This window comes from Paramormyrops kingsleyae, chromosome 22 (assembly GCF_048594095.1).
Source record: "Paramormyrops kingsleyae isolate MSU_618 chromosome 22, PKINGS_0.4, whole genome shotgun sequence".
Classification (NCBI taxonomy): Eukaryota; Metazoa; Chordata; class Actinopteri; order Osteoglossiformes; family Mormyridae; genus Paramormyrops; species Paramormyrops kingsleyae.
This window is the reverse complement of record NC_132818.1, coordinates 12,691,718-12,716,659: the sequence shown is the minus strand read 5'-3', so window position 1 is coordinate 12,716,659 and position 24,942 is coordinate 12,691,718. Positions and strand designations below refer to the sequence as shown.

The following is a 24,942-nucleotide window of genomic DNA, read 5'->3' as shown; positions in this document are numbered from 1 at the left end:
ATGCAATATCTGCAAATTCCACACAATTCTGTGTTTATGAGTAAATACTGTTTTCATGCCTCGATTCCCTAATTCTATCCACGTTTTCTGCATCCTGAAAATTATAGGGCCTTAGTAACCCCCGCTGAAAACCCAAACCCGGTTCCTTTGACTGACAACCTCCGCTGAAACCCAAACCCGGTTCCTTTGACTGACAACCTCCGCTGAAATCCAAACCCGGTTGTTTTGACCAACACCCCCCACAGAAACCCAAACCCGGTTCTTTTGACCGACACCCCCCACAGAAACCCAAACCTGGTTCTTTTGACCGACATCCCCTACAAAAACCCAAACCTGGTTCTTTTGACCGACACCCCCCACAGAAACCCAAACCCGGTTCCTTTGACCGACATCCCCCACAGAAACCCAAACCCAGTTCCTTTGACCGACACCCCCCACAGAAACCCAAACCCGGTTCTTTTGACCAACACCCCCTGCTGACACCCAAACTCGGTTCCATTGACCGACACCCCCCACTGAAACCCAAACCCAGTTCCTTTGACCGACACCCCCCACAGAAACCCAAACCCGGTTCCTTTGACCAACAACCTCCACTGAAATCCAAACCTGGTTCCTTTGACCAACAACCTCCACTGAAACCCAAACCCGGTTCCTTTGACCGACACCCCCCACTGAAACCCAAACCCGGTTCCTTTGACCGACACCCCCCACAGAAACCCAAACCCAGTTCCTTTGACCGACACCCCCCACAGAAACCCAAACCCGGTTCTTTTGACCAACACCCCCTGCTGACACCCAAACCCGGTTCCATTGACCGACACCCCCCACTGAAATCCAAACCCGGTTCCTTTGACCGACACCCCCCACTGAAATCCAAACCCGGTTCCTTTGACCGACACCCCCCAGTGAAACCCAAACTTAGTTCCTTTGACCGGCTGCCCCTGCCGAAATCCTAACCCGGTTCCTTTAATGGCACCCCCACTGAAACCACAATGCTGCCGACTGAGCCACCAGATCTCCAAACCACATGCCTCAATGTCTGAGTCCACAGGACCCCCCCCATCTGCAGCTCTATTAATAAACTCACAATACACACATTCAGTTTGAGAAGCAGCCCCGCCCAACAGCATGCTGGGAAAAAAGCACCCTGCCGGCTGTTCCAAATGTAAATGTTTCTGCTTAGACCTCAGTCTGCCCGTGCTAGTCTCTGGGCTTACAGTTCACGAAACCTGTCAATATTTGGGTATTCTGGTGAATCTTGCCAGATGATCACATACCTCTGGTCGTATCTTGCCTAGAAATGTCATACTAACAGCTATTTTAGGAGAGTTAACGTGCTAATTCCACCAAAAGTTGTCAGTTTGCCTCGTTCATCCACAATGCTTTTTTAATTATACACCATTTCTTCACCGCCTATAACACAAAATCCATTAATAATTAAATTGAAGGATCCCTACGAAAATAAAATCACTTATGATTGTCAGTTATGAGAACGTGAAATTTTTAGTCTTTAAAAAGGGTTTGGAGATAATCTGACTGCATCCTGTTATTCATCTTCAGAAGCCAGCAAACTGCATGGTGACCAAAAACAGTCGACAACACCTGTTAGCAGGACTTGCACCGAACTCCCAGCCTGACCCTCCGACAAGAGAAAGTGGAATCTGTGGCCAGGAGAAGGCCGACCTCAACCCCTGGGGTGTCACACCAAAAAGGAGCCAAAATGCTTATGAGCTCAAAAGCACCCCCTTCTGGTCGTCGCCTTAACACACACGCTGTGCTAAGGCCAGAATAAGTCTGCAGAGAATGAGAGAGAAGGTTCTGATGTGCCATCTAATTTATTTACGGTTTGCCTGTTGTATTAAGTTCATATTTCCCCGTGCTGCTGGAGCTGGAAGCCGCTGAAGCACACAAACCCCGCGAGCTGAGACTCTGCAAACACTGTACAAGGTGTAAATAAACACGCAAATTTAAACACAGATTCTGGGTTACCCCACAGACGAAAGACTGAAGGGCTCTGTCCAGGTGGAAAATATCCACAAATAAACACACAGCTAATTCTGGACAGCAGGGGTCACAGTGGTTAAAATCACAAACCATGAACATTCCCTGGAGGAGTCTTGCAGCATCAAAACATTGTCCTGGATGAAAGGGTCGTAAGTGTCTGGGGATTCGAGCCCCGGCCGAAGTCTGACCACGAGCACGTCTGCAAGGCACGACACACTGTAACAGGCCCCCCCCCGTGACCCACGAGTCCCCAGGGCGGCTGCTGGGCCAAAGATAGCATGAGAATGGCTGGCTGCCCTATTTAAGGTGGTGACCCGATCCCCTCGGCCAGCCCTGGGTATTATATCACCCACCCTGTCCCGCGGCTCGGCCCGTGAGAGCGCGTGTCCTCTGGGAGCCCGGGGGTGCTGGAGCAGCCTGGCTGAGGAAGGCTAACGCTAATGCTAAAGCTAATGCTACATTGTCTGGAACCACAAAGAGGAAGCAAGCAACTGGGGCTGGAATGCCACTCCCAGAATGCCGAGTGTTTAAACTGGACTATGCAACAACAACGCAACAGTAGCCCCCAGTAGCCTGTTACGTGCTCAGTTGCGCACAGTCCAAGGCGTGGATGCTAGGTAAGTAGCCATAGACCCAACTGCATGTGGCTGACCTCCACGGGAAGCCACATGTCCTGAGACAGTGACAATGGCCTTCCTGCTAATGTGAGGACTTCCAGACACCCGAGAGCTCAGCCTTCACCCCGAACGATCACAAGGAATAGCAGGACGCCCCGAACTGCCAAGAAATTCCCATCTTCAGGCACAGATCAGCAGCTGTCCCCTTCCCCACTGTACAGAGCCACTTATTCAGCCTACTGGATGTCCCGTCACTCTGCAGGCTTTCCCAGAAGTCCATGCAGACACACAATAGGGACACACGGGAAGAACGATAGGAGGTGTGCATGTGTGCGACCCAAAATAGACTAGCTGGATTATGTCATGTCTGATACACTTATGAAGGCATGTCTAGGCCTGCCCTCATGGGGGGGGGGTCAGCACATGGAAGGGATGGGGGGGGGGGGGGGGGTAACTGCAATCAGACAGCAGGCCCCAGAGACCGGGGTGGGGGGGGGCGAAGGAGGTGAGGATGTGAATGCTGAGGCTGTACCCAGCAGTGGTGTTTACCACCATTCAAGTCATTCATTTGTGTTGGGCCCCTGAGGTTTGGGGTCCCCCTGTTGGCCACAAACTGTCGCTACAATAAACACTAAATACACAGGTTCTTTATTTAGGAGACGCTGAGGCAGCCTGTTCTGCTAACCAGCCGGCTACAATCTCCTCACTCTACTTGGCAACTATACATTTCAATTTTTATACACTTGGAGAGGGGGGGCAAAAGTTACTTTTAAATGGGGCCTCAGAAAAATGATCCCCTGACAGTAGCACATGGCCCTGTATACTGAGATGGCTGCTTTAAGCATCCCCCCCCCCCACCCCCACCCCCACCCCAGGAGGACTTTCCCCAGGAAGGCATTTAATCATTCCCTTTGTGGAGACAATACTGGGAAACAGAGAAAAACACCCTACATCCTTGCTGCAAGACGGGCCGCCTTCCTCTCGGACCCGTGACGTGGCATGAGCGACGGGGCGTCCAGCACGCAGACGGGAAACAGGGACCGGAACGGATCACAGCTTCAGGCAAGACAGCTCCGCCCCCACCACACCAGCCCACCAATAACAACCAATCACATGTCAGAATACCTGATCTGCTCCTACCAAAAGTGTCTGAGCGCCACAGCAGAGACAGAAGCGACATTATCAGCAATGCTGTCAGACAGGTTTGGACTTCGTGGAAATACCTGCAGGCTCGTCTGCAAAGGGCGCCGCAGGCCAGCTCACCACAGCTAGGAAATAACCTGAGCGCATCTGCTTAGCATTTAGCTTCTCACTGGCCAGGCGGCAGGAAAAGAAAAGCCTTTGTTAACAGCCGTTAAGTACAGCCAGCTTAACGGAGTGTAACTCAGCTAAGAAAAAAACGTGTGTTTATGCTGTGAGTCCAGCCACTGCAGGGAATCCGTGTGATAGCAGGCAGGCCCAGTGTCTGCCCCACCCCCATCCTTCCAGGACTGAATTGGAAAAAAAATCCCGTCAGGGACAAATGGAAAACCAGATCCACAGAAGGCATCAGACTGTTCCAGGAAATAGCCCACGGAGTATTTTCGTTTTTCCATAAAATGAAGCAAGGTTAGGATCACTCTGCGGCGATCCGGTGTGTCCCTGTGGGGGCGTGTCTCTTACCAATAGGGTGTGGTGCCTGTGGGGGCGTGTCTCTTACCAATAGGGTGTGGTGCCTGTGGGGGGGGCTAGGGGTGTATCTCTTACCAATAGGGTGTGTCCCTGTGGGGGCATGTCTGTTACCAATAGGGTGTGGTGCCTGTGGGGGGGCGGGGGGCGTATCTCTTACCAATAGGGTGTGTCCCTGTGGGGGGGCGGGGGGCGTATCTCTTACCAATAGGGTGTGTCCCTGTGGGGGGGCGGGGGGCGTATCTCTTACCAATAGGGTGTGTCCCTGTGGGGGGGCGGGGGGCATATCTCTTACTAATAGGGTGTGTCCCTGTGGGGGGGGCGGGGGGCGTATTTCTTACCAATAGGATGTGGTACCTGTAGAGGCGTGTCACTTGCCAATAAGGTGTATAACTCTGGGGGCGTGTGTCTAACCTATAGGGTATCTCTGTGGGGGTGTTTCTCATGCTATTAGGCCACATCCCCCCCGTCCCCCCCGTGCTACAAGTTTTCCTGGACTGTGTCCTGTGCACCGCCCCTACTTACAAAGCATTCACGCCTTCCCTTTCACAGAGCACAGGGCCCTAAGACAGACCCACTCCGCCAGACTGCCGAGTCCCCGGGCCCATGCCAGCGCTGACGGCATCGGCTGAAATGGGCAGCTGAGGTCACACGGCCAGGGCTCGCTTTAAGCAAGCCGTTACATCACCATGAGCCAGGGGTGGTTTTCAAGAACTAGAGCCTGCCAACAAGCCACCACGTGCACACTGTACCTGCTGCAGTAGCCAACTCATGGGGTCTAAATTGGGCTACCAGGCACTTTAACAGCCAGATCAAAATAACAGCCTGAAAAAGGCCACACAACCTGCTCAGCTTTATTTATGTACGTCATTTTAATTGCTTGTGTCACCTGTACGGAGTGGTCTGTTGGTCTTGTCTTGCCCACGGCGTTAAAAAGTGTATTGCATTTCATGAGATTGCAATAACAGCCCCATCCGAACTTCCATTCATTCATCTTGAAGAAAGATCTTCCTGCCCACGCGCACAAACCAGCTAAACAATGGAGAGGAGCAGTCTGCACCAAACTGCACAAAGATCGCTGTTACTGGCGAACCGCGGCTGCTCGCGTCCCTGCGGTGGCTCCCGGCAGTGAAAAGTGAAGCCTGTACGGGCAGATATCGCTTTAGGCTCGCAGACCGTCTGCTCCGCCACCGATCGTCCGGCTTTTTTTTGACTTTGCACAGCTGCGCAAGAGCATTAAATAGTCTGTAACGGACTTCACTACCTGTCGTTTCTCCAAGTTTCCTTAACCACAGAGCTAAACACAAGTAACTGGGAAGCAACCTGACAGATGATCGTAGAGTTAAAGGGGCAGTAAAATTTTGTCCTGAGATAGAAAGTCAACATACTGCAATATGTGGTTTCAGTCCTGAGCACGACGAAGGTCTTAATATAGATTTAATGTACATGTACCGCTGCGCAAGTGCAGCCCGACGTCGCATCACAGATTTCGTTTTTCATCACAGAAACTTAACCGCACTGTACGGCGCACATGTACAGTCGGGATCCTTCCCCAAATGACATCACCAAGAAGCAATACGTCATCTACGAGTGGTCCCTAACAAACCATAAAAACATAAATGGGAAGAAGCAGCACCGGCAATACACATGGTCAGCCATTCCCGACACGATGTTGCTCATAACGGCTTCACCAACTACCGCTACCTAGAAGCGTAACCCAGCACAGTTCCCAGGAGTGGGCATTTCACACAAGCTCCGTGTGAACGTTGGACACTGATTCCTCTGCCAAATCAATATGTCAGCATTGCAGACAAGCCAAAAGAAAGATTTTAGAATTAAACACAAGACACCAAGCCACCCCCTTCTTTTTTCAGTGTACAAATCTAACAAAAAGGGTTGATAATGACCACTTTATCACGCCACATAACCATATATACATGAAATCTACGCTTCCATTATTAGCTAGATGAATTGTCGATCCGCCGCTTAATTAAGATCATATTGAGATGAAAAGCGGAATCCCCGTGTGAACAGCCGATGAATCATAAAAACACCGCACAGTGTGCAAAGTTCACAGCGCTCATCCTTTATACTTCATATTATTATTATTTTTTTAAAAAACACCGATCATATCAATCGAAATAAAACGCCATACAAACTTACCGCAGTTACAAATTTTTCGCTATTACACTGTCGGCTGTAAACACACGCCGTGTGTAATATCCTGAGATCTTGCTGTTTGTATCACTTCCTTAGAAAGCGCAAAAACAAAAAATAATAATAAGACAGGGTGTGTGTATTATCCACGTCCCGCACTCTCCGAGCCAGAGCCCTAGTTTGGAGCCGCCGGGGTATTGCTGTCCAGGCGAGCGCTGGTCGAGTCCCGCTTTTCGCAGCGCGTCCGGCACATTCCCGCACACGAGTCCGGCCGGTGCCAGGCGAGCGCTCGCTCAGCCTGCTCGGGAGCGCGGAGCGGGGCCCCGCCCACCGCAGGGGGGGGCAAATTTTGAAGAGGGCGGGGGGCGGGGCAAAACCGAGTGGTTGCACTCGAGGTCCTGAGTCATGGATGTGGCACGCGGTTTAAAAATGATTAATCCAGTCGCTATAAGAAAACTGAGGCAGCGAAAGAGAGTGAATTTGGCCTACTTACTATCAGTGAGACATGGCATGCGATAAGCATACTTTTTAACCAAGCACTAATAATAAAATGCGTCGCTTTCGGATGCTGTGCATGGGAAGAGTTACGTTTACTACACATATATACTCATGGCACCCCGTGTCAGGTAGGACTATAATTCTCCGTACCTGAACTCCATTTGACGAGGCAGTAAATTAGAGACCAAAGCCTACAAAAACTACTTAAGACTACGCAGAAATATCAGTCACAAACAAACGCAGGGTTTATTGCTGAATTGTTCCTTAGATTACACTTAAACGCTCACTTTAAGATAAAATCACGGTAGGCCAACAGTAGCCTTAAATTTGGTTAATTCTCTATAAAACTTGGGATATTTTTTTATATTCCCACGTATATACTACATATGTAACTTTATTTTTAAGTATTTTGAAATAAAACATCGTTTTTCGTTATGGAATGCCCTTAAACTTGCAATTTTATGTGGCACGGTTGTTGAACAGCACAATATGACGATAAGAGGGTGTATTTATAATAAATAAGTGAACATGGCGATGCGATGCTAAAATAACAGAGGAGTTTCACAAACACAGGGGCTCTACCAAGGGCAGTAACCCGCTTCCCTTCAGGCGGCTCTGCCGCTGTGACACGTTCAGCCTGACGAGGGACAGTCATTGAGGCGGTCGGCCTGGTCCCTCCGGCTCACAGCTGACCAGAGTTAATGTCCAGCAGGATTCAGACTTCCGCTGAAAAGTCGATCGTTTTACCCGTGTGATCTTGCTGGCGTTTGTATTATCACACCATGCTTTGCCTAATGGCTGTTTCCTGCAGATCATGAAAGCAACTCGCGGCTCTTTATTACTGAAAAAGTCTACCCTCTTTACAATATGACTAATTATGATAAAGACGGACTCTTGATCTGAGATATCCATGACCGACGGGGAAACCTGCGGAACAACTATTCTGCCCATTCATTTGCTCGCTGGCTTTCCTGGCATTGGCGCCCTTTGTCATTTCAGCCTGATCCCTGAAAAAGGAGCTTCCACTGACGAACAGTTAAGATCGAGATTAATGGCCTTTATTCGGCGCACATTATGCGTATCATAGGCTACATTTTGTGCCAGATTTCTTAAACCTCGTAGCCTACTATTTTATGTATTTCTCAAACCACGCGGTTAAGCCACAGTAGTTCAAACCCACTGGAGGTCAAACCCAAAATCTCCCTTGTGTCCTAATTTATTTGCTGATTTTCCGTTGTTATTTTTAGCAATCACCCATATTGCGGATATGCCTCAAACCTCCTGTGTAGTTCATTAACAGTAGCTTAACAGAGTTTGCGGTTTAAGTAACCTCGTAAATTTGTACATCTGGACGCTTTACAGAAGTCATTAAAGTTGACGTCCTGAATTAACGGCACAAAACCTAATGGCTGAACCAGCAACACAAATATATATGCAGAGGCACACAAACCCGTGAATGCTACGCACAGCATATGTACACACTTCCTCTTCCCTCAATAACAGCTTTAAATGTCCCTAATTACCGTGGCCTTGGGCGATGCTTCCTGACCACGCTAACATGGGCTTGCACGACTTCAGTGCTGACACGCAGTAATTTCACACTGCTGATACTGTACAGGCTTCCTTTTCAAACAATAACAGAAAGGAAAGAAAGAAAAAAAAAAGTTGTTTCTCCAGGGGTATGAAACCATTGGGTGATTTGTTTCTGAGGAATGCGGTAATCACAGTTCAGTCCCGACCCAGGGGCCCCCAGCCGATCATTTGGTGTGTCCTGCAGCATCAAAGAGTTTCAGCGGAGACGGCGGGCCAGGTTTCGGTTATTCCTGAGCTGACATCACTCACACGCCCCTGACAAGACCGGCTTTTGAGGGGGTTTCATGGGACTTTTTTGGTCGTGAGATATGAAAGAGGCCGTGACGAATGGCCGAGGGGTCTTAGTCATGCCGCTTGTCAGAACACAGAAACGATGACACCTGCAGCCCAGCCAGAAGGTGGAGAGATCCAGACGGTTGGTGCCCCGGTTGGAGACAGTGGGCCCTGAATTCTCTCCCTGTTTACTGAGCGGCGCACACAGAGTGTCTGGCACCAGCAGATTAATGGCCAGCGATAATGGCTGAAAGCATAAGTCTCTCCCAGAGGCTGTGGGGCCCAAGGCAGCGATCAGGCGAACAGGAGCATCTCATAAGCGGTGTTTTGGGTTGACCTCTGCTTCTAGGTTTTCTGGCACATTTGCTTTATTATAAATAGATCTGGCCGGCCGTGTGCAGGAGCAGCGGCGATGTTTGCTACCGTCCAGACACCAAATTTGTGTTGGCTCGCCAAAGTTTGGGAGCCCCCTGTTGGCCACAAACAGTCACTACACTGGGGGGGGGGGGGTTAAAGTGACTTGTTGAGGGGGGCCATCCTGCCTGGCCATGTGTGGCTGGACACCCCCCCACCACCACCCGCTTCCTCTCCCCCATTTGATCTTGTGTGTAGTCTATAATTCCAAGACGTGCTGTGGTTGGAATGATTCACCATTTACAGGTCTAATATTTCACACATCAGCATGATATGTGGGGCAGATTCGCAGGGGCTTTTCATTAATATTCCATAAAGAAGTATTAATTATTAAAGCTCCCCCCCAAAGACCAGATACAGGGACTGTCACCAGGCCGGTGACAGCTGTGTACGCTGTCTGAGTCCCCTTTCATCCTCTCTGACCTCATTAATAAATGACGCTCATCTCTCTCAGGCCAGGAAATGTTTTGTTTTTTTTCCTGGTGATTACTCACGAGATGATGCTACGATCACGGCCCTGTGTTGTCTGTCGTCTGCCCACCACACACACAAACACACACCCAGTCACCTTCACCGCACCTGGTATCGATATAGATCAAGGGACATCCAAAACATTCCACCTCCGATTCACCGAAGTGAATCGGATTAACTGGTCGAGCCGCATTTCAGAATCGGGTTTCTGCTCTGATACATTCCTGCTGTCACGTTCATTCATGGGATCCGGGGCAAGGAAATCATTTTGGAGAATTCGGGTGAAACTCCAGGCCAGACGCATGACCGCTGTGGGGGCGCCGCGTGCAGCAGCTACACGATAATCACCTACACACTCCCTTCGAGGCTATCAGCCGGGCCCCCTTGGAGACGAGCAGCTGTCCCGGATCGCTGGGAGGGGGCGGCTGTGGTACATGCTGGTGGGTGGAACCAAAGCAGACAGTAGCCATGTCCCCTACGATTAGGAACATGAAAGTCAGCTGACAGCCGTATCAGGTTCAAATTAGCCTGACGCAGCTGGGGGGGGGGCAGGCTGTTCCTTTCTGCACGTCTATTTACTCTTTCTCCATCTTTCATTCCTTGTCATGCTGTTCGCACCTCTGCTTCGCGGCCGTCACAGGAAAGCCCCGGGGGCCCCTCCCACCTCCCGTCTGTGCGTGCGGCGCCAGCGTCGCCATGGTTACCCTCTCACCGGACGGCCCACGTCCCAGGCCATGCCGGGACAGCCCTGAGACTGGCATTCCAGCCGGCCACCCACAGGACCAGGATCACACTTCAAAGCAGCCTTACAAGTGACAGCCAAGCTTCTGTGTGAGCGTGGGGGTGGGGGGTGAATGGCAGCCCATAACAGAAGAGGGACATTCCGATAAATACCTTCTAAGATCCCTTTTCACAGCCACACACATTTCCACCCTAAACTACAAACCTGTACGTCCAATATCCCAAATATATTCGCATTCTGTTTAACCGCTTAGCAGGAATTTTACCGCTGCAAAATGTGATCCTCACCCCCACCCAAATACAGCCGGTCTCGTGTATTTGTCCCAGTCCTAGCCGGCCTGCGGTTACGTGTGGGAGGTCGACCAGATGGCAGGCAGTGTGCCGAACGCCGGCGCAGACCTTCGGGATGCATGACGTTTGTGCCTCATGATGTTCTGTCTGCAGGTCACATGTGACACAGGAGCATGGCTGCAGTTCCTCATACGGGCCTCTTCCGTGTCACCATGAGCCGTAAGTGCGTCACACCTCCTAGCAGCTAGGGGGCCCCAGCGGGCAGGATGTCACGTGGACCCTGTGGAGACTCAGGCTCAATGTCCAGGCTGTTCTGCCCATTCATTTGATCGCTGCCTTTCCTGGCTATAGCCTGATACCTGAACAAGGCGCTTCCACTCAGGAACAACTTACAGGACCAAGTACCAAGGAAATAACCATGAAACAAAGGAACCAAGGAACAGGAACCAGCACCACAGGCCAAGGAACCAGAACCATCAGAATACTTTATTGATACCGGAGGAAATTGCCTATGTGATGACTGCCACAACACACAAAGACACAGAGACACAAGAAGAATATAAAATTAAATAAGTCTAAATAAAATCTAAATAGAAATCTGTAGAAGGAATCAAAGGAACCAATAACCAAGGACCAGAAACCAGCACCAAGGGCCAAGGAACCAGAAACATGGATAAAGGACCAGGGACTGTATACCAATGCCTAATACCCAGTAATGTTTGAAGCCCTTGTAGCGCCCTTGGCAAGATTCTCCGCTGGCACTCCCCCCCCAAACCCCCCCATCCGAGATTAAGTGAAATTGGCTTGCTAAGTCAGCGGCCCCATGTTGACTAGCACTGCTGCACCCCTTAGTTAGCAAATCCTCCACAGCTCAGAGGACAACGCCCATTGGTAGCTGCCCTGAGAATCGTTACCATGTTGAATGGCGTGATGTCACAGGCAGCTAACAAAAGGTGCAGGACAACCAGCATGACATCACAAACACCAGCCCCGCAAACACCAGAGGCAAGAGAGAGCTGGCCATCCCATAATACTGCAAGGTGTCAGTTTCCCCAGCAATGGGCCCCTGTGCGCACCTATTAATGTCATCGTTACACATGAGAGGAGCATTCCCGCTGTCTTCTGTGGCAGGCCTCCAGGGCCCTCGCCATCGCAGGCCCAGTGCATTCTAGGAAAGCCTGGCAGGGGAGCAGAGAGCAGGACGGTCTTTATCTATGCCTTCCAGGGAGAAGGTGATCTTGTTCCTGTAACCTGGTAACAATGAGTTTCTTTGTTTTTGTGAAAGTTAAAATCACACAGACAGAAAAACAAAGAAAAAGCTGGACCGAGGAACACAGCCAGTAGTGTGAAAAAGTGCAATAAACTCACACAGAGGGAGGTAAACACCCACTAGCTGAACCACCCACCACATCTTAACGTGCTAAGCAGGCCGAGGATGGACTGGCCTGAGAGAGAGTGAAAGTACGACAGACCTCCACGTTTCTTACAGCCCAGCATTGTCCTGGCCCACCCCCATTCAAATCAACACACCTATACAGTTTAACGCAGGAAATTCACAATAACTATGCTGAAACAAGGAGGAAGTAAGTACATGTGATTACCAGTGACCAGTTAAAGCAGAATGTCCTTCCAAATGCCAGCGTAAACACCCAGTAAGTGACCATCCCATGTTTGTTTTAATAATTGCCTTGATGGACCTCCTGTGTCCTGCGTCTTTGCAGTAATGGAGTCCGTATGCCAGAAGAGCTCTGTGTCAGCCTCATATTACACCTCAGGGCCCAGCAAAGCAGAGTGTCGACCATCTCCTCCACAGATGTCCCTCAAAACCTTCTCATGGAGCTTCACGTAGCAGGTCAGGGGATGTTTGGGTACTGTAGTGACTCTCCTCACCAAAGCCCCGAGCAAGCAGAGAGTGTGACAGCAAGGTGAATGGAGGCAACATCCCGGCTGACTGATTTCTCCACCTCACCTGATCCTCATTGTTAACCGCGCATAGTCTGCCACCAGCCAGATGTCACCATGAAGCGTGGTGCCTCAGAGTCTGAGACGCGTAGCTGAAAACACAGATGATCAGTGTGATGAGAGTGATATGCTGTCAGCAGAGACACAGAGCAGGTTAAACGCTGGCTGAGAGCCGTTAACACTTAACTGAGCCTAGAAAAAGGTCCAGCTTCCATACTTCACAGCAGAACGATCTTCTGAGGCTAAGAATTTCCCTGAATCTCCCAGTCTGCAGTGCAGGGATGTAAGAGGCGAAGACATCTGTCACGTGGGCCAGCGGCCAAGCGGGGGAGTTATCGGCAACGCCGACAGAACATGTGGAAGCTGTTTGTTTTATGCACTTAATTATAACATTAAGCAATCTGAGTAATAAAACAATCCCACAAGTGCCTCAAAAATGCATCTGCTAACGTCAAAAAGAATCACAGCGATCATTTTTCAAAATTATGTCATTCTATGCCCTGTAGGATCATTGTTAAAATCTTCCCGCGTTACAGATTTTACAATCATGAGCGCTGAGTGGCTCCCCAGCGGAGATAGTTATGCATAACCAAGGGCAGTTTGGGTAATCTGAAGGAGCGAGAGCAAGTCGGGTTGTGAAATATGCTCTAATGAAGCAGTTGTTTTAAGTATCATTATAAATAAAAGAGAGGATCGGGACACTGATGTTTTCACTATCGAATCCCTCGACACATCTGTGTCTACCGCAGCCCCCCCACCTGCCCAACACTAAGCTTTTCCAGCAACGTTCCCCGGAACGCTGCCAGTAACTGACGAGGTCGATAACGGGAAGAAGAGAAAAACAACAGCCTCAGGCATGGAATTACACCTGGAAATATTCGGATCCTGACCTTCTGGTCTCGTCTTCAGACGTTGGACTTCAGGGAATGTGGCGTGGGTCAAATTGTCTCGGCTCATATCTGAGATTTTTAAGTTTTGACGATGACGACTTGTGTTCACGGTTAAGTCAGTCTACACATCACCCACGTTAGACAAAATAAAATGTAATGAATGTGACATTGTGATTTGATTACTAAGTTCTGCTGAAAAAGACTATGCACCTACAAGCCATCCATGGCGTTGCTTGTTCAGTACGTGGTCACAGTTACATTCCAAAGACAGGTGGATCCCAACCTTTTCATGCTGGCAGACTGGTTTACGATGTACAACACTTTCACTGATTGGCAAAACAAATCGGTGGGGGGTGGCGGCAGATAGATTGGTGATTTGTTGAGTTTTACCGTTTCCATCTTTTTTCAGATGCAAACAGAACATGGAGGGCTGTAAAAAAAAAAAATAAAAATATGGTTTAAAACTCCCGGTGTTCTGCAGACTATCGTACTTGGGGTTGAGAGCTCCTACCACAGAACTTAGTGTGAGTTGCACAATGAATTATGTAAAATAAAAAAGAAAATGTAATATTGATACATAGGATACTGTAGCTCCCACCGTACCGAAAAAAAACTTTAGAAAATTAATTACAGACGCCTCTCACTTAACGACTTACCTGTTTAACATGCTTCCGGACTTACAACCACCTCTCAGATCAGTCGGGTATTGTACACTGTGCAGTGCGCAAACCTAAGTAATATTACAGCTGATTTCTTCTATTCTGTTTATTGCAGTATACGATACACTAATTTATAAACATATTAAGATGTTATAAATGGTGCAAAGGTGACATTAAAACAATATCTAAAGATGGCTGACATAAACCCACTTCCAGTACAGTATGCTTGAAATTTCGGCTCCTTGCTTATCGACAATAGCCAATTAGCGACTTAGTTGTAGGAGTGGAACTCATCATTAAGTGATGAATGTCTGTAATTAAACAAAAAAAGTAATTTAATGCACTCCTGTGACTGTATGATAATACTACCCATATAAATGAGACACTACTTTAAATATAATACGTTTTTCTAATTTATTCACTCTGAATAGTGTTCTCACATCTACTAGCATTCAGAGCATTCTGGGAAAACCATGACTAACTACATAATTTGAAAATACTAGATAATTACCTCCCTCAGCCATGGACTGGCATCAGGCCCAGGGTGTTCCACAGGCTTGTGCCCTGTGCTGCCCGGGAACCCTGACCAGAATAAGCTATTTGAAGATGAATGGACAGATAGATAATTATCTTACAAGGCTGCTTGTCAACTAAATCATGTTTTTTAATATCATGGTGTATGAGTTTTTACAGCATAAAGGCCTTATTTTCACAGTGCCCATAGTTTAAGCGCAACTGTCAAAACATTTACACCAAATTTATTTTAAACTATTAACCTAATTTCATAAGCAACAAACAGGATGTTTGTTCACATTGGTACCGTCTCAGGTTGCTGCCACCTTGTGGACAATAATGGATACTAAATGTAAAAATAGTTTTCAATGTGTACAGAATTGAGCATAGATTTGGGTATCGACAGTAGGGACATGTCCCTACCAATGTTGTAGGCGTACCATGTGTTTGGGGGCTGATTTGGTCCCTACCAATGTCAAAACCAAACATACAACCTTGAAACGTATATTAGGAAAACTCGAATTCCTTAAACTAAAGTCAGTGGCGTCTCTTCTGAAAGTTACAAAATGTTCCTTCCATTTGTTGGAGGCAGTTTAGAAATGAATCAGTTTACAGGCCTGTGCTCAAATGATGTTGGTATTTTACATTTCAGGAAATCTGCTTCACACCGATATAGCGTGCGGTCATTACTAACGTTTGCTTAGCTGCTTATTTTCTATTTTGTGAATTATTGCTACAAAAATCATGAACAGGCTGCTTGGTAGACAATTAATGGTATTTATAAGATAGAATCCAAGGTAATAAGGTAATATTTGAGGTAATAAGACTAAAGAGTAAAGAATAATTTATGTTAAACTAATTCTTAGAGCAATCAGGAAGCAGTGAGTTAAGTGTAGGGAGTATTTAGCCCCACTTTCACAAACACTCTGCATGGAGAGTGTGCTGGATCACACCTCTCCTTGGTGTGAACACAGCAACGGTCCTGGGGAAAGATTTTGGTGAAAAATGGAAACGCCCACAAATCTGCCCACCATTTCCCAAAACACACTTTGAAAAGCCGATATTTCCATGGTGATTAGACAGGAAGGGAGGATCTTTCAAAAAACATATCTGGGACTGAAAACAACAACATCGCGAGGGGCCTGTACTACAAAGCGGGGTTACTGGCTTATCTGGGTAACTTGTCAGATTTAAGGTAGTCTGGGCAAAAAGCGAACAAATATGAAGTCCATTTAAACTGTGGTACCTTAAATCCGACAAGTTACCTCAATAAGCCAGTAATCCTGCTTCGTAGTACAGGCCACAGAACACAATCTCAGATAAACACAGAGTACAGTAATAAGCAGGCTGGGCAGGTTCAGTTAGAAACCGGGATACAAGCCATGCGTATGGGCCATCGTAAGCGCTGTCATGTGTCACACACACGAAATGTCAAGGTACAAGAATACAAGGACAGCTGTGCTCTCTGATATGCTGTCAGCCCACTCAGCTCCCCTGGTAAAAGACTCTTCATGTATTTCTCAATAGCAAATCATTGTGAATTTTGTGCTCATAGCCGGACCTTCAAGCAAGGAGCCAGCACTCTCTCTGAAGAGAAAGCAGCCGCCTTCTTGTCGGGGAGGAGAGCAGCTGCTCGCGGGGGCAGGAATTTGTGAACAAACACACCGGTCACAGTGACAAAGAGCACTGACACGCTTTCATAGCTCGTGGTTCCAGGAAGGCCTGGCCTCTCTTCTTACTGGAATGGACATTTGTTTTCTGCTGAGCGTAAAGACACGCTGGCATAGTACAGACTGTAGCTACTGCCACGTTACTTTTCATCCTGCGTTCAGGGTGCACTGATATAAACATGATGCCTAGGATGAGCAGCATCAGTCCAGCAAGGTCTGCCTGTTGATAGCCGGCACCACAGTGGGACCAGGCCATTATTTCGGGGATAATAATCAAGTTTCCGTCAACCACAGAAATGTACCTGATAGCACAAGATCAGATTATCAGCAAACCATTTAATTATGTCTAGCCCATTAAAGTTCATTTCATAAGAATAATAACAAAGTTCCAACTCGTGATATTCATCTTACGCAGCTGCAGTGTAAATGCAAAGGACCCCCTCCCCCACGAAATGGGGAGTTTGACAGGGGTGTGTCCCTCCTCCTGCTATATAGAGACTCGATAACATAGATCATGAAAGCAGGAGGAAATACGAGCTGATAGCCTCTCTCCACAACATCAGAACACACGATCGATCGCCGCACGGTCACCGCGGCAACAGTGTCTGCACCAGAGCGGCGGGGTGGGTGATACGTAGGGCTAGGCGATATGGACCAAAAGCCACATATTGATATTTTTAGGCAGAATAATGATACCCTACATTTGGAAGGCCTGTTGCAGGGACACTACACATATATATATGTATATATATATATTTACAAACACACACATACAGACATACACATATATATATATATATATATATATATATATATATATATATATATATATATATGTGTGTGTAGTGTCCCTGCAACAAGTGTGTGTGTGTGTGTGTATGTTTATATATGTATATATATATATATATATATATATATACACATGTATATGTACATATGTACGTGTGTGTGTGTGTGTGTGTGTGTGTGTGTGTGTGTGTGTGTAAAACCAACAGCATTTTTTATTGAATTTTTAATGACATCAAAATCAACAAGTAAACATTTTTAGCATTAATGAGTCAGACATAGAAGAGAAAAAAGGACCCCCCCCCCCAAAAAAAGAAGAAAAAAAACATTATATGCAGCTAACAGCATTTTTTAAATCAGTTTATAACATTGCTCTTAAAATAGGAGGTGAACAAAAAACTAAAATCTGATTCTAAAAATTATTTGGCAAATTCCTCTAAAAACAGAAGCCTGAAAGTGTGTTTAATGACTGTAAAGACTCTCATTTTAACACACACACACACACACACAGACCTGTATTCATATCTTTGTGGGGACTGTCCATTCATTTCTATGGGCATAACCCTAATCCCAGCCTTAACCTTAACCAAAAATAAACAAAAAAAAAACATTTGACATTAAAAAAAAATTTGATCGCAGTCACAGATTTTTATGATTGTATTTTGCCCTTGTGGGGACCGAAAAAAATGGACCCCACAACATCAAAATGACAGGTTTTTATCACATTGTGGGGACATTTGTTCCCCATAACGTAATATATACCTGGACCACACACAAAAACGCAATTTTGGTTTTTACACATCATTCTAAAGCAAAAACTCCAATTAATGGATAAAATTGATTTGTCTCTCAGCTCGTGTGTGTGCAAGTAAATAAATGATTAGGCAATTAAGTAACACCGCGAACTCCATGTTAATAAGATTAAGTAATGCGCGCAGTCTGGCTGCTCCTGGCACGGGAGAGCAGTCACCTAATACTATATACCTACTAAATTACGTTTTAGGGACGTGCCTGCTAAATTATCAGATTTCTGGCAATCTATGCCGATCTGTTTCAGTGTAATAACACACTATATATAATTTACGACACAGGTTAAACAAGGTCTATTTCTAAGCAGAACAATCTAATGTAACATAACTCTCGGAATAACAATCGGAATATCCCACGGTTTGTTATATCAGGTCTACAATTTGAACCAGTGGCAAAACAAAAAAACGTTTCGCTTGTTGATACCGCCTGGCGTCACGCTTCTCCGCCTCCAGTTCCTTTGCTCCGCACAGCCGCACATCATAATTTGTTTACGGTTTAGGGAGTGTTGTACACTCAATGCTTCGCATGTGTAGAAATTTCAACAGAGCCTTAAAGGCTCTTATTGTTCATGAGTCGGTACCGACGAGTCGGAGTCAAGTCGAGTCGGAAGTCAATTTCAGAGCGACTGTGCGACTCTAGTCCGAGTCGCAAACTCGAGTCCCTATCTCTGTTCCCGATTGATGCACCTTACCTGCATTGTGAGGGGGCATCAGTTATGGCACTACTGTCATGTGGCATGATTCCTCGTGGGTGATCTGGCTAAGGGGACGCCCACCCCCCACCTAACACCTGGCTGCGGATGATAAGTGGGCATTTCTAGAGGGTGGGACTGGACCGAGTGTCAGCCTGGGGGGTCGCCAACCGGGTGCGATGGGTGCTCCCCAGCCTGACCTATAAAAATTCAATATAGGGCCCAGCACAAGGCGAGGGTAAAACTTGTTTATGGGGGGTGGCAAAGCATTGGATAAGCTGATGATTCCAGGCCATGCCATTGGCAGATACGTTTATTTATTTTAGGATGAACGCCTTTATTAAAAACAAACGCCTTTATTGAAATAAAATAAAAGATGGTGTCCTCAGTGGGTGGCGTTGGGGGGGGCAGTTCATGAGAAGTGAGAGCCTTCGTCATTCCTGGGTTTCCCAGTATCGCTGCCCTTTTTAAATCAGTCTCTGTTTTGTCAGCATTTGGTTATAGATAATCCTCTCAGTTTCAACTGACATGGACTAATAAAAGTCTGTGCCGAGCTCCAGGGATTTTGTGTCAGAGTCAATGGGCTTAGTGAGATTCTCGAAGAACAAAGGGCAGTGAAAGTACAAAAACACGCCTAATTAATGGGTATTGAAAGACAGGCGATTGGTGAGTCATACATTGACGCAAAATGACATCCAACCACTTACATAGCTGCTTAATGAGGTGAACAGAATGATAGCCACCCTCACCTTCCTGGTTTTGGTGTTTTCAGTTTAGATAAACCCTCACTGCTCATCCACAGCAGTGTTTAAACATGTAAAATCATAGCTTCTAGGTTCAGCTTCTAGGGGAGGCCGACATGAACGCCACGTGACGCTGATTCGAAAGGATGGCTGGTGGGTGACCCCCTGTTTGGTGTGGCAGAAGGACCTCACCGCACTCCGGACCTGGGATCATGGATTGGCATCACCCACAGATACCAAGGGCTGTGTTGGCATGGTGGGCAACGCTGGCATGCGAGGTGGGGCGCCGTGGCGATAGGAGCCTCCCTAAAGGTTACAGAAAGGTGGTCGCTGTTAAGTACTGAAGGCTCTTGGCAGACCCCCTCCTCCACCCCATCCTCTAATTCATATCCCATCGGCATGTTTCTCATTAACGGCTGCGGTAACGCCTCTCACTGACTCAGAATGCTGGCCCTCACCAGGCCAGTGGCAATGGATCCCTTGTCTGTGACCCCAGAGAGCACATTTTAGATCAGGGAGTGGTTTTTGTGTGTTAAGCAAGATATGAACTTGGAACGACGTTTGGGTCATTGTTTGCAGATTTGAAGGGTCTTATTATGAAAAACAGAACTCTGGTAAACTTCAGCAAAACATTATTTCCTCAAAATCTATCTGCACTACGTAAGGTCAAACCCGCAAAGGAAAGGGGTGAGACTTTTAACATCGTTAGTGCGCAGGATAAGAGGAAATAATGGTTAGCGTGGAAGTAATAATCTGTTCGCTTAGTTTTCTCATTCAAAAGTGAAAAAATGCCTATGGTATGTCACTGTGACGTACTTAAACTCTTCCTACTTGTATTTACTCGCTGTTCATTATTATTATTGTTATGAACAGAAAAGCCTGTGGCCTGTACTGTATACTACGAAGTGGGGTTACTGGCTTATGGGGGTAACTTGTCGATTTAAGGTAGTCTGGGCAAAATGTAAGTGAATGAATATGAAGTCCATTTAAACAGTGGTACCTTAAAGTCAACAAATTACCCCGATAAGCCAGTAACCCCGCTTCGTCATACAGGCCACTGGTTTCTCTGTTGTTAAGCTGTCCCTTTAAGCGCGCACAGTCACGAGATCCCAGAATCCTTTGCGGGATGAAACCCGGAAGCGAAGCATATGCGCTTTTAATGCCGATAAATAGCATAATTAGTGGACTTTCCTTCTGCGGTTTATTATTTACATCAATTATTGATTTTTCCTACTGCAGCGATACTTAATGCTGTCATTTGTCACTGCAGTCGCCATAAAACCTTAATATATGATAACGTTTTACTTTATTTGATGGCGTAATTGTCCTGATAGATGTTAATTACGAAGCCGGCAGATGTGGTGTAATTCCCTTGCATTCTGCCTCCTGTCGTGTCTTTCATATGCACATAGATGTCTGCACGGAAGAGGAAGCATTCTGGCGGCGGTGCAGCGCCCGTGCCGATGCTGCCTGCGCCCCTGGCTCCGGCTCCGGCTGACAGCGCCCCCTTACAGACAGTACTGAGCCCCTACTTCTCAGATGCGCCCAAGCTTGACCTAAGGCTGGGAGAGGATTTTTTCAACCAGCCGTGCGTCGCCTTGGCCAAAGCCTTCCTCGGTAAGGTGAGGACACATACGTCATTTCACGCTTCTACATGAAACATCATTTTCCGAGAAAATATTACTTTGATTAGCAGCATTCAGAAACTGCCTCGATGACAGATTAGCAGACATGCAGTTGTGTTAGAGAGCTAGATATATACGGTTTTAAGACTTTGAAGATCAGTGCAGTATGATGCCGGCTGAAATTATTATTTCTCTGGACAGACACATCACCTTGGCTGTCAGTGTCCTACCCCCTGTACAGTCCCTAGATGTAAAAAATTCATCCCCCTTCATTTTTAACCACTGATCTGTATAACCACATGCAGGGTGTGGCCAAAATGGAAAACCTAAATATATATTGATACGATGGGGCATCATAAGGATTAGGGCTGTTATACAAGTCCTGACCTGCTTTTAGAGTGGACAATTCTTCAAGAAGCCTTCAGTTCTTTCAGAGATGGAGGTAGAACTTTTCTTCACACTCTGGTCTCCAGAACTTCCCATAAAGGTTGGATGATGTTTGATTTCATCCTGGTGTCCATGAAAGCACTCTTGAATTTCTTTATCAATGTGAATGAGGAGATTATTATCTTGGAATATGGGAGTATTGTGAGGGAACAGCATTGGCCCCGTAGACCTGTAAAACAGGATCTCAGGATCCTTGGTCCTTATACAACCATGCAGAACAGTCACTGGGCCCAGTGTCTCCCCTGCGAGGGCATTACGGATCCCCAACATTGTGGCTCGAAGGCATCCTTTGTCTTTCACCAAAACGTAAAATGCATTTTTGTGCTTTCATCTTGGTTTCCCAAAACTGCCTACGATAAATTCCAGTCATGTGAAGCCCATGACATACAGCGTTTTGCTGAGGCTGGGTCAGAGAGCAGCTGATTCAGGTCTATGCTCATTTTTGAGGCTGTATTTTGCCGGATTTCAGCAGCTGTCCCGCTAAGTGTCCCCGTCCTCATGCAGTTTGTCCCAGATGCCGCTGTGATCATCGAGACGGCTCCCCTCGACACATTAAACAATCTTGCAGTTCCTGTGACCAACACACCTGCCATTCACAGACACCGACTCCGTCGCCTCATGTCGATTGAAAAAAAATCTCACATATGAAAGTGCTGAATGTCAGACCTGTTTTATAGCTGATACACATACTGCTGACTGGCATTCAGCCTAATATGAGTGACCTTTGTAGCTGCGTTTGTCACAGCCTACAAGAATTTCCTAGTAGCTTTTAATCTGTATTTAATATGTACAGACACTGTTCTGTTAGCACAATCCTTTTACTCAATTAAAACCCAAATGTAATCCTTAATACCCACTAGTTCCCTCTGCTGGACACCTACCAAACTACAGCCAGCTTGTACTGTGTCTGTCAGGTTTTGGTGCGTCGCCGTGCCGATGGGACAGAGCTGCGGGGGAGGGTAGTGGAGACTGAGGCCTACCTGGGCGGCGAGGACAAGGCGTCGCACTCGGCTGGCGGCAGACGAACAGAGAGGAACACGGCCATGTTCATGAAGCCGGGGACCATCTACGTGTACCAGATCTATGGGATCTACTTGTGCATGAACGTGTCTAGCCAGGGTGAGAACTCCCTCCTCCCCCAGCCTTAGCAGATTAGCACACTGCCCACAAGCGTTTTCCTGAGGGATAATATTCGCACCTTGCTTGACCTACAGGTTAGGCTCTTTTTGCTCACTTCAAATTGGGCCTGCAATGTCAGGTGGTATCTGTCTGACCTCACGCCATTCCCTTTCTATCCAGGAGAGGGCGCTGCAGTGCTGCTCCGTTCCCTGGAGCCCCTAGAGGGCCAGGAGGCCATGCGGGAGCTGCGGTCGGTCCGGCGGCGGGCGGCCGCTCGGCCCCTGCGGGACAAGGAGCTCTGCAATGGGCCCTCCAAGCTGTGCCAGGCGCTGGATGTGCCGCGCAGCTTCGACCGGCATGACCTGGCCACCGACACCCACGTCTGGCTGGAGAGGGACCCACAGGAGAGGCCCGCATGGCCGGGTCAGCTGGTAGTGGCTGCTCGTATAGGCGTGGAGTCCTACGGGGAGTGGGCTCGCAAACCACTGCGCTTCTACCTGCGGGGGCACCCATGTGTGAGCGTGGTGGACCGTGAGGCGGAGAGGCAGGCGGACCAGCCTGGGCTGGAGGCCTAGGAGTGGCAGGGAGGAACATTCCCCCCCATCTGCATACTTCCCTGATGAGGGGAAATTCCATACACATTCTTTGGGGATAGAGGGGGGGGGCAGTAACTGGCTGGGGGAGGATCTTCTCCTGTTAAATCACATCGTGACAGCACTATGAGGGGGTGCTAACCATCATTAGCACCGGTGTCTCCCACAACATTCTACACAGACACTCAGATGGTCACGATCACAGACCAGCCGTGCTTGTAGGAAGAACATCTCCAGCCACCGGCACCCTGAGCACCGGGCCTGATCTGACCCCCTCGATGCTGCTCCTGCCCTGAAATAAGTGTCACCAGCTTGAGGTTCTCTCGGCTTGGTTTCCCCTCGCAGACATTTGGGATGTGGAATTCCGCAGTGTCCTCATCTGTCTTCCCAGCCTAGAGGGGGGTCTGGGCACAGACTGAAAGGGTCCATTGTCAATTTCTGAGGCATGTATTTCTATCAGCAGTGATCCATCACACTGGGGAACAGTGGTACACGCCTGCCACGTCTGAGTCATAGTGTTTAGATACCATAAATATGTCATGTGATGCCTCAAACATGGGAAAAAAAAGAGACTAGAATCAGCCATGATGTAATTTATTTGACATTTACTTATTATCGCTTTACTTAACGACCTGTCAGGGTTGGGTGTCTATCCATAAGGAACAAGCTTTCACTTTATTTAAGTGCTGGCCACCGTGTTCTCCTCACAGCCCAGAGGCTGAGGAACACTCTGAGGTGAAAGAAGATCCAGCTGCTGAAGGTCAGCCAGACCCTCCTTCACCTTGGGGGTGTGACGATAATCAGCCTGAATCTGGGTCTGGCTCTTGCACGCCAAAATATTTGGTATAACCTTGGAGATGTGCAGTGGTCAGTATCAGCCAGATGATCACCTGACATAATGGGTCAAATGGTGAAGGACCAGCAAAGCTCAAGAGAAACCCCTTTTGTTAAGCCCCCATCAATGGATCTTAAGCTGAATTTCTCTGGTGAGATCCCCCCCCCCCCTGTGGTATTGGTAGCATAAATAAAACCATGATGTTTCTGATGTTGGTTCTTCAAAACTGAAATTATTGCTGTCTCTGTGGGATGGGCTCTGACGGGATCTAAGTGTAGAAGGTCATACAGAACACAGACGTCCTCACACTGAAATTAGAGTGACCGCGGTAAATGCACAAACGCAACTTCTCAGGGCCTCGAGTTTGGGTTGTCTGTAGTCAGATCTGAAACCATCTCAAGCGAAACCCGTCAGTTCAACGTGTGAATTTTCTTCCCAAACGTCTGTAGATTAGATCAGTTTAGCAGCATGAGTTTTTGGCGGTACTGCCTTCATTTTGAGGCTTCTGGGCTCCCATAGCGAGAACGAACCAGCCGAACCCACTGCAAAGGCGCCTCGTTCTCCCAGCGTCAGAGGAAACCCCTCGGGTGTCCAATCAGACCCGCGGGTGCAGTCTGCAGAGTTGGAGAGTCCGGACCAGCCAGCGGCTCCTAGTCAAGGGGTGACTGAAAGAGGGAGACAACCGGGTCCTCGTGGTTGGTGACCACCAGGACGCTTCGGAACTTGTCGAAGAGTGTTTTGAGCTGGGAGCGGCGCATGTTCTCGTTGTACATGATCTCCTCCAAGTGGTGGTGGCCCCGGAAGTAGTGGAGCAGCCTGAGAGAGACGGACACAACACAGCAGCTGAGGCGAAAAAGGAGGGAGGATGTGAT

At 47.8% G+C, this 24,942-nt stretch overlaps 3 protein-coding genes and 1 long non-coding RNA gene across 10 annotated transcripts in view; 1 reads left to right on the top strand and 3 right to left on the bottom strand.

Annotated features, from left to right (window-relative positions):
- Positions 1–6,731, bottom strand: part of rhbdf1a (rhomboid 5 homolog 1a (Drosophila)) — a 28,019-nt gene extending 21,288 nt beyond the window's left edge. For all 3 annotated transcript variants that reach the window (XM_023822151.2, XM_023822152.2, XM_023822153.2), the window contains exon 1: positions 6,453–6,731. The gene's annotated coding sequence lies outside the window, so the exon portion shown is untranslated. The remainder of the gene's footprint in view (positions 1–6,452) is intronic.
- A 4,513-nt stretch (positions 6,732–11,244) lies between these two features.
- On the bottom strand, positions 11,245–13,890 carry LOC140581586 (uncharacterized). The gene is made up of 3 exons (XR_011984666.1): positions 13,580–13,890; positions 12,877–12,957; positions 11,245–12,781 (listed from the first exon to the last, which is right to left on the bottom strand). It is a non-coding gene; the product is annotated as an uncharacterized lncRNA (long non-coding RNA).
- mpg (N-methylpurine DNA glycosylase) lies at positions 13,392–24,280 on the top strand. Of its 4 annotated transcripts, none has more exons than XM_023821880.2 (5): positions 13,392–13,622; positions 19,633–19,729; positions 20,864–21,073; positions 22,438–22,642; positions 22,823–24,280. In XM_023821880.2, the coding sequence occupies exons 2-5, from the start codon at positions 19,664–19,666 to the stop codon at positions 23,215–23,217; spliced, it is 876 nt and encodes a 291-aa protein (XP_023677648.1). In that variant the 5' UTR covers positions 13,392–13,622; positions 19,633–19,663; the 3' UTR covers positions 23,218–24,280. The 4 variants fall into 4 exon arrangements, with proteins under 4 accessions (XP_023677648.1, XP_023677647.1, XP_023677649.1 ...); XM_023821879.2 differs by having other exon boundaries at positions 19,550–19,729; XM_023821881.2 differs by lacking the exon at positions 19,633–19,729 and having other exon boundaries at positions 13,398–13,622.
- nprl3 (NPR3-like, GATOR1 complex subunit) overlaps positions 23,814–24,942 on the bottom strand; it is a 15,949-nt gene continuing 14,820 nt past the window's right edge. For both annotated transcript variants that reach the window (XM_072704630.1, XM_072704631.1), the window contains one exon: positions 23,814–24,886. In XM_072704630.1, coding sequence (XP_072560731.1) covers positions 24,721–24,886 — 166 coding nt within the window. In that variant the 3' untranslated portion in view covers positions 23,814–24,720. The remainder of the gene's footprint in view (positions 24,887–24,942) is intronic.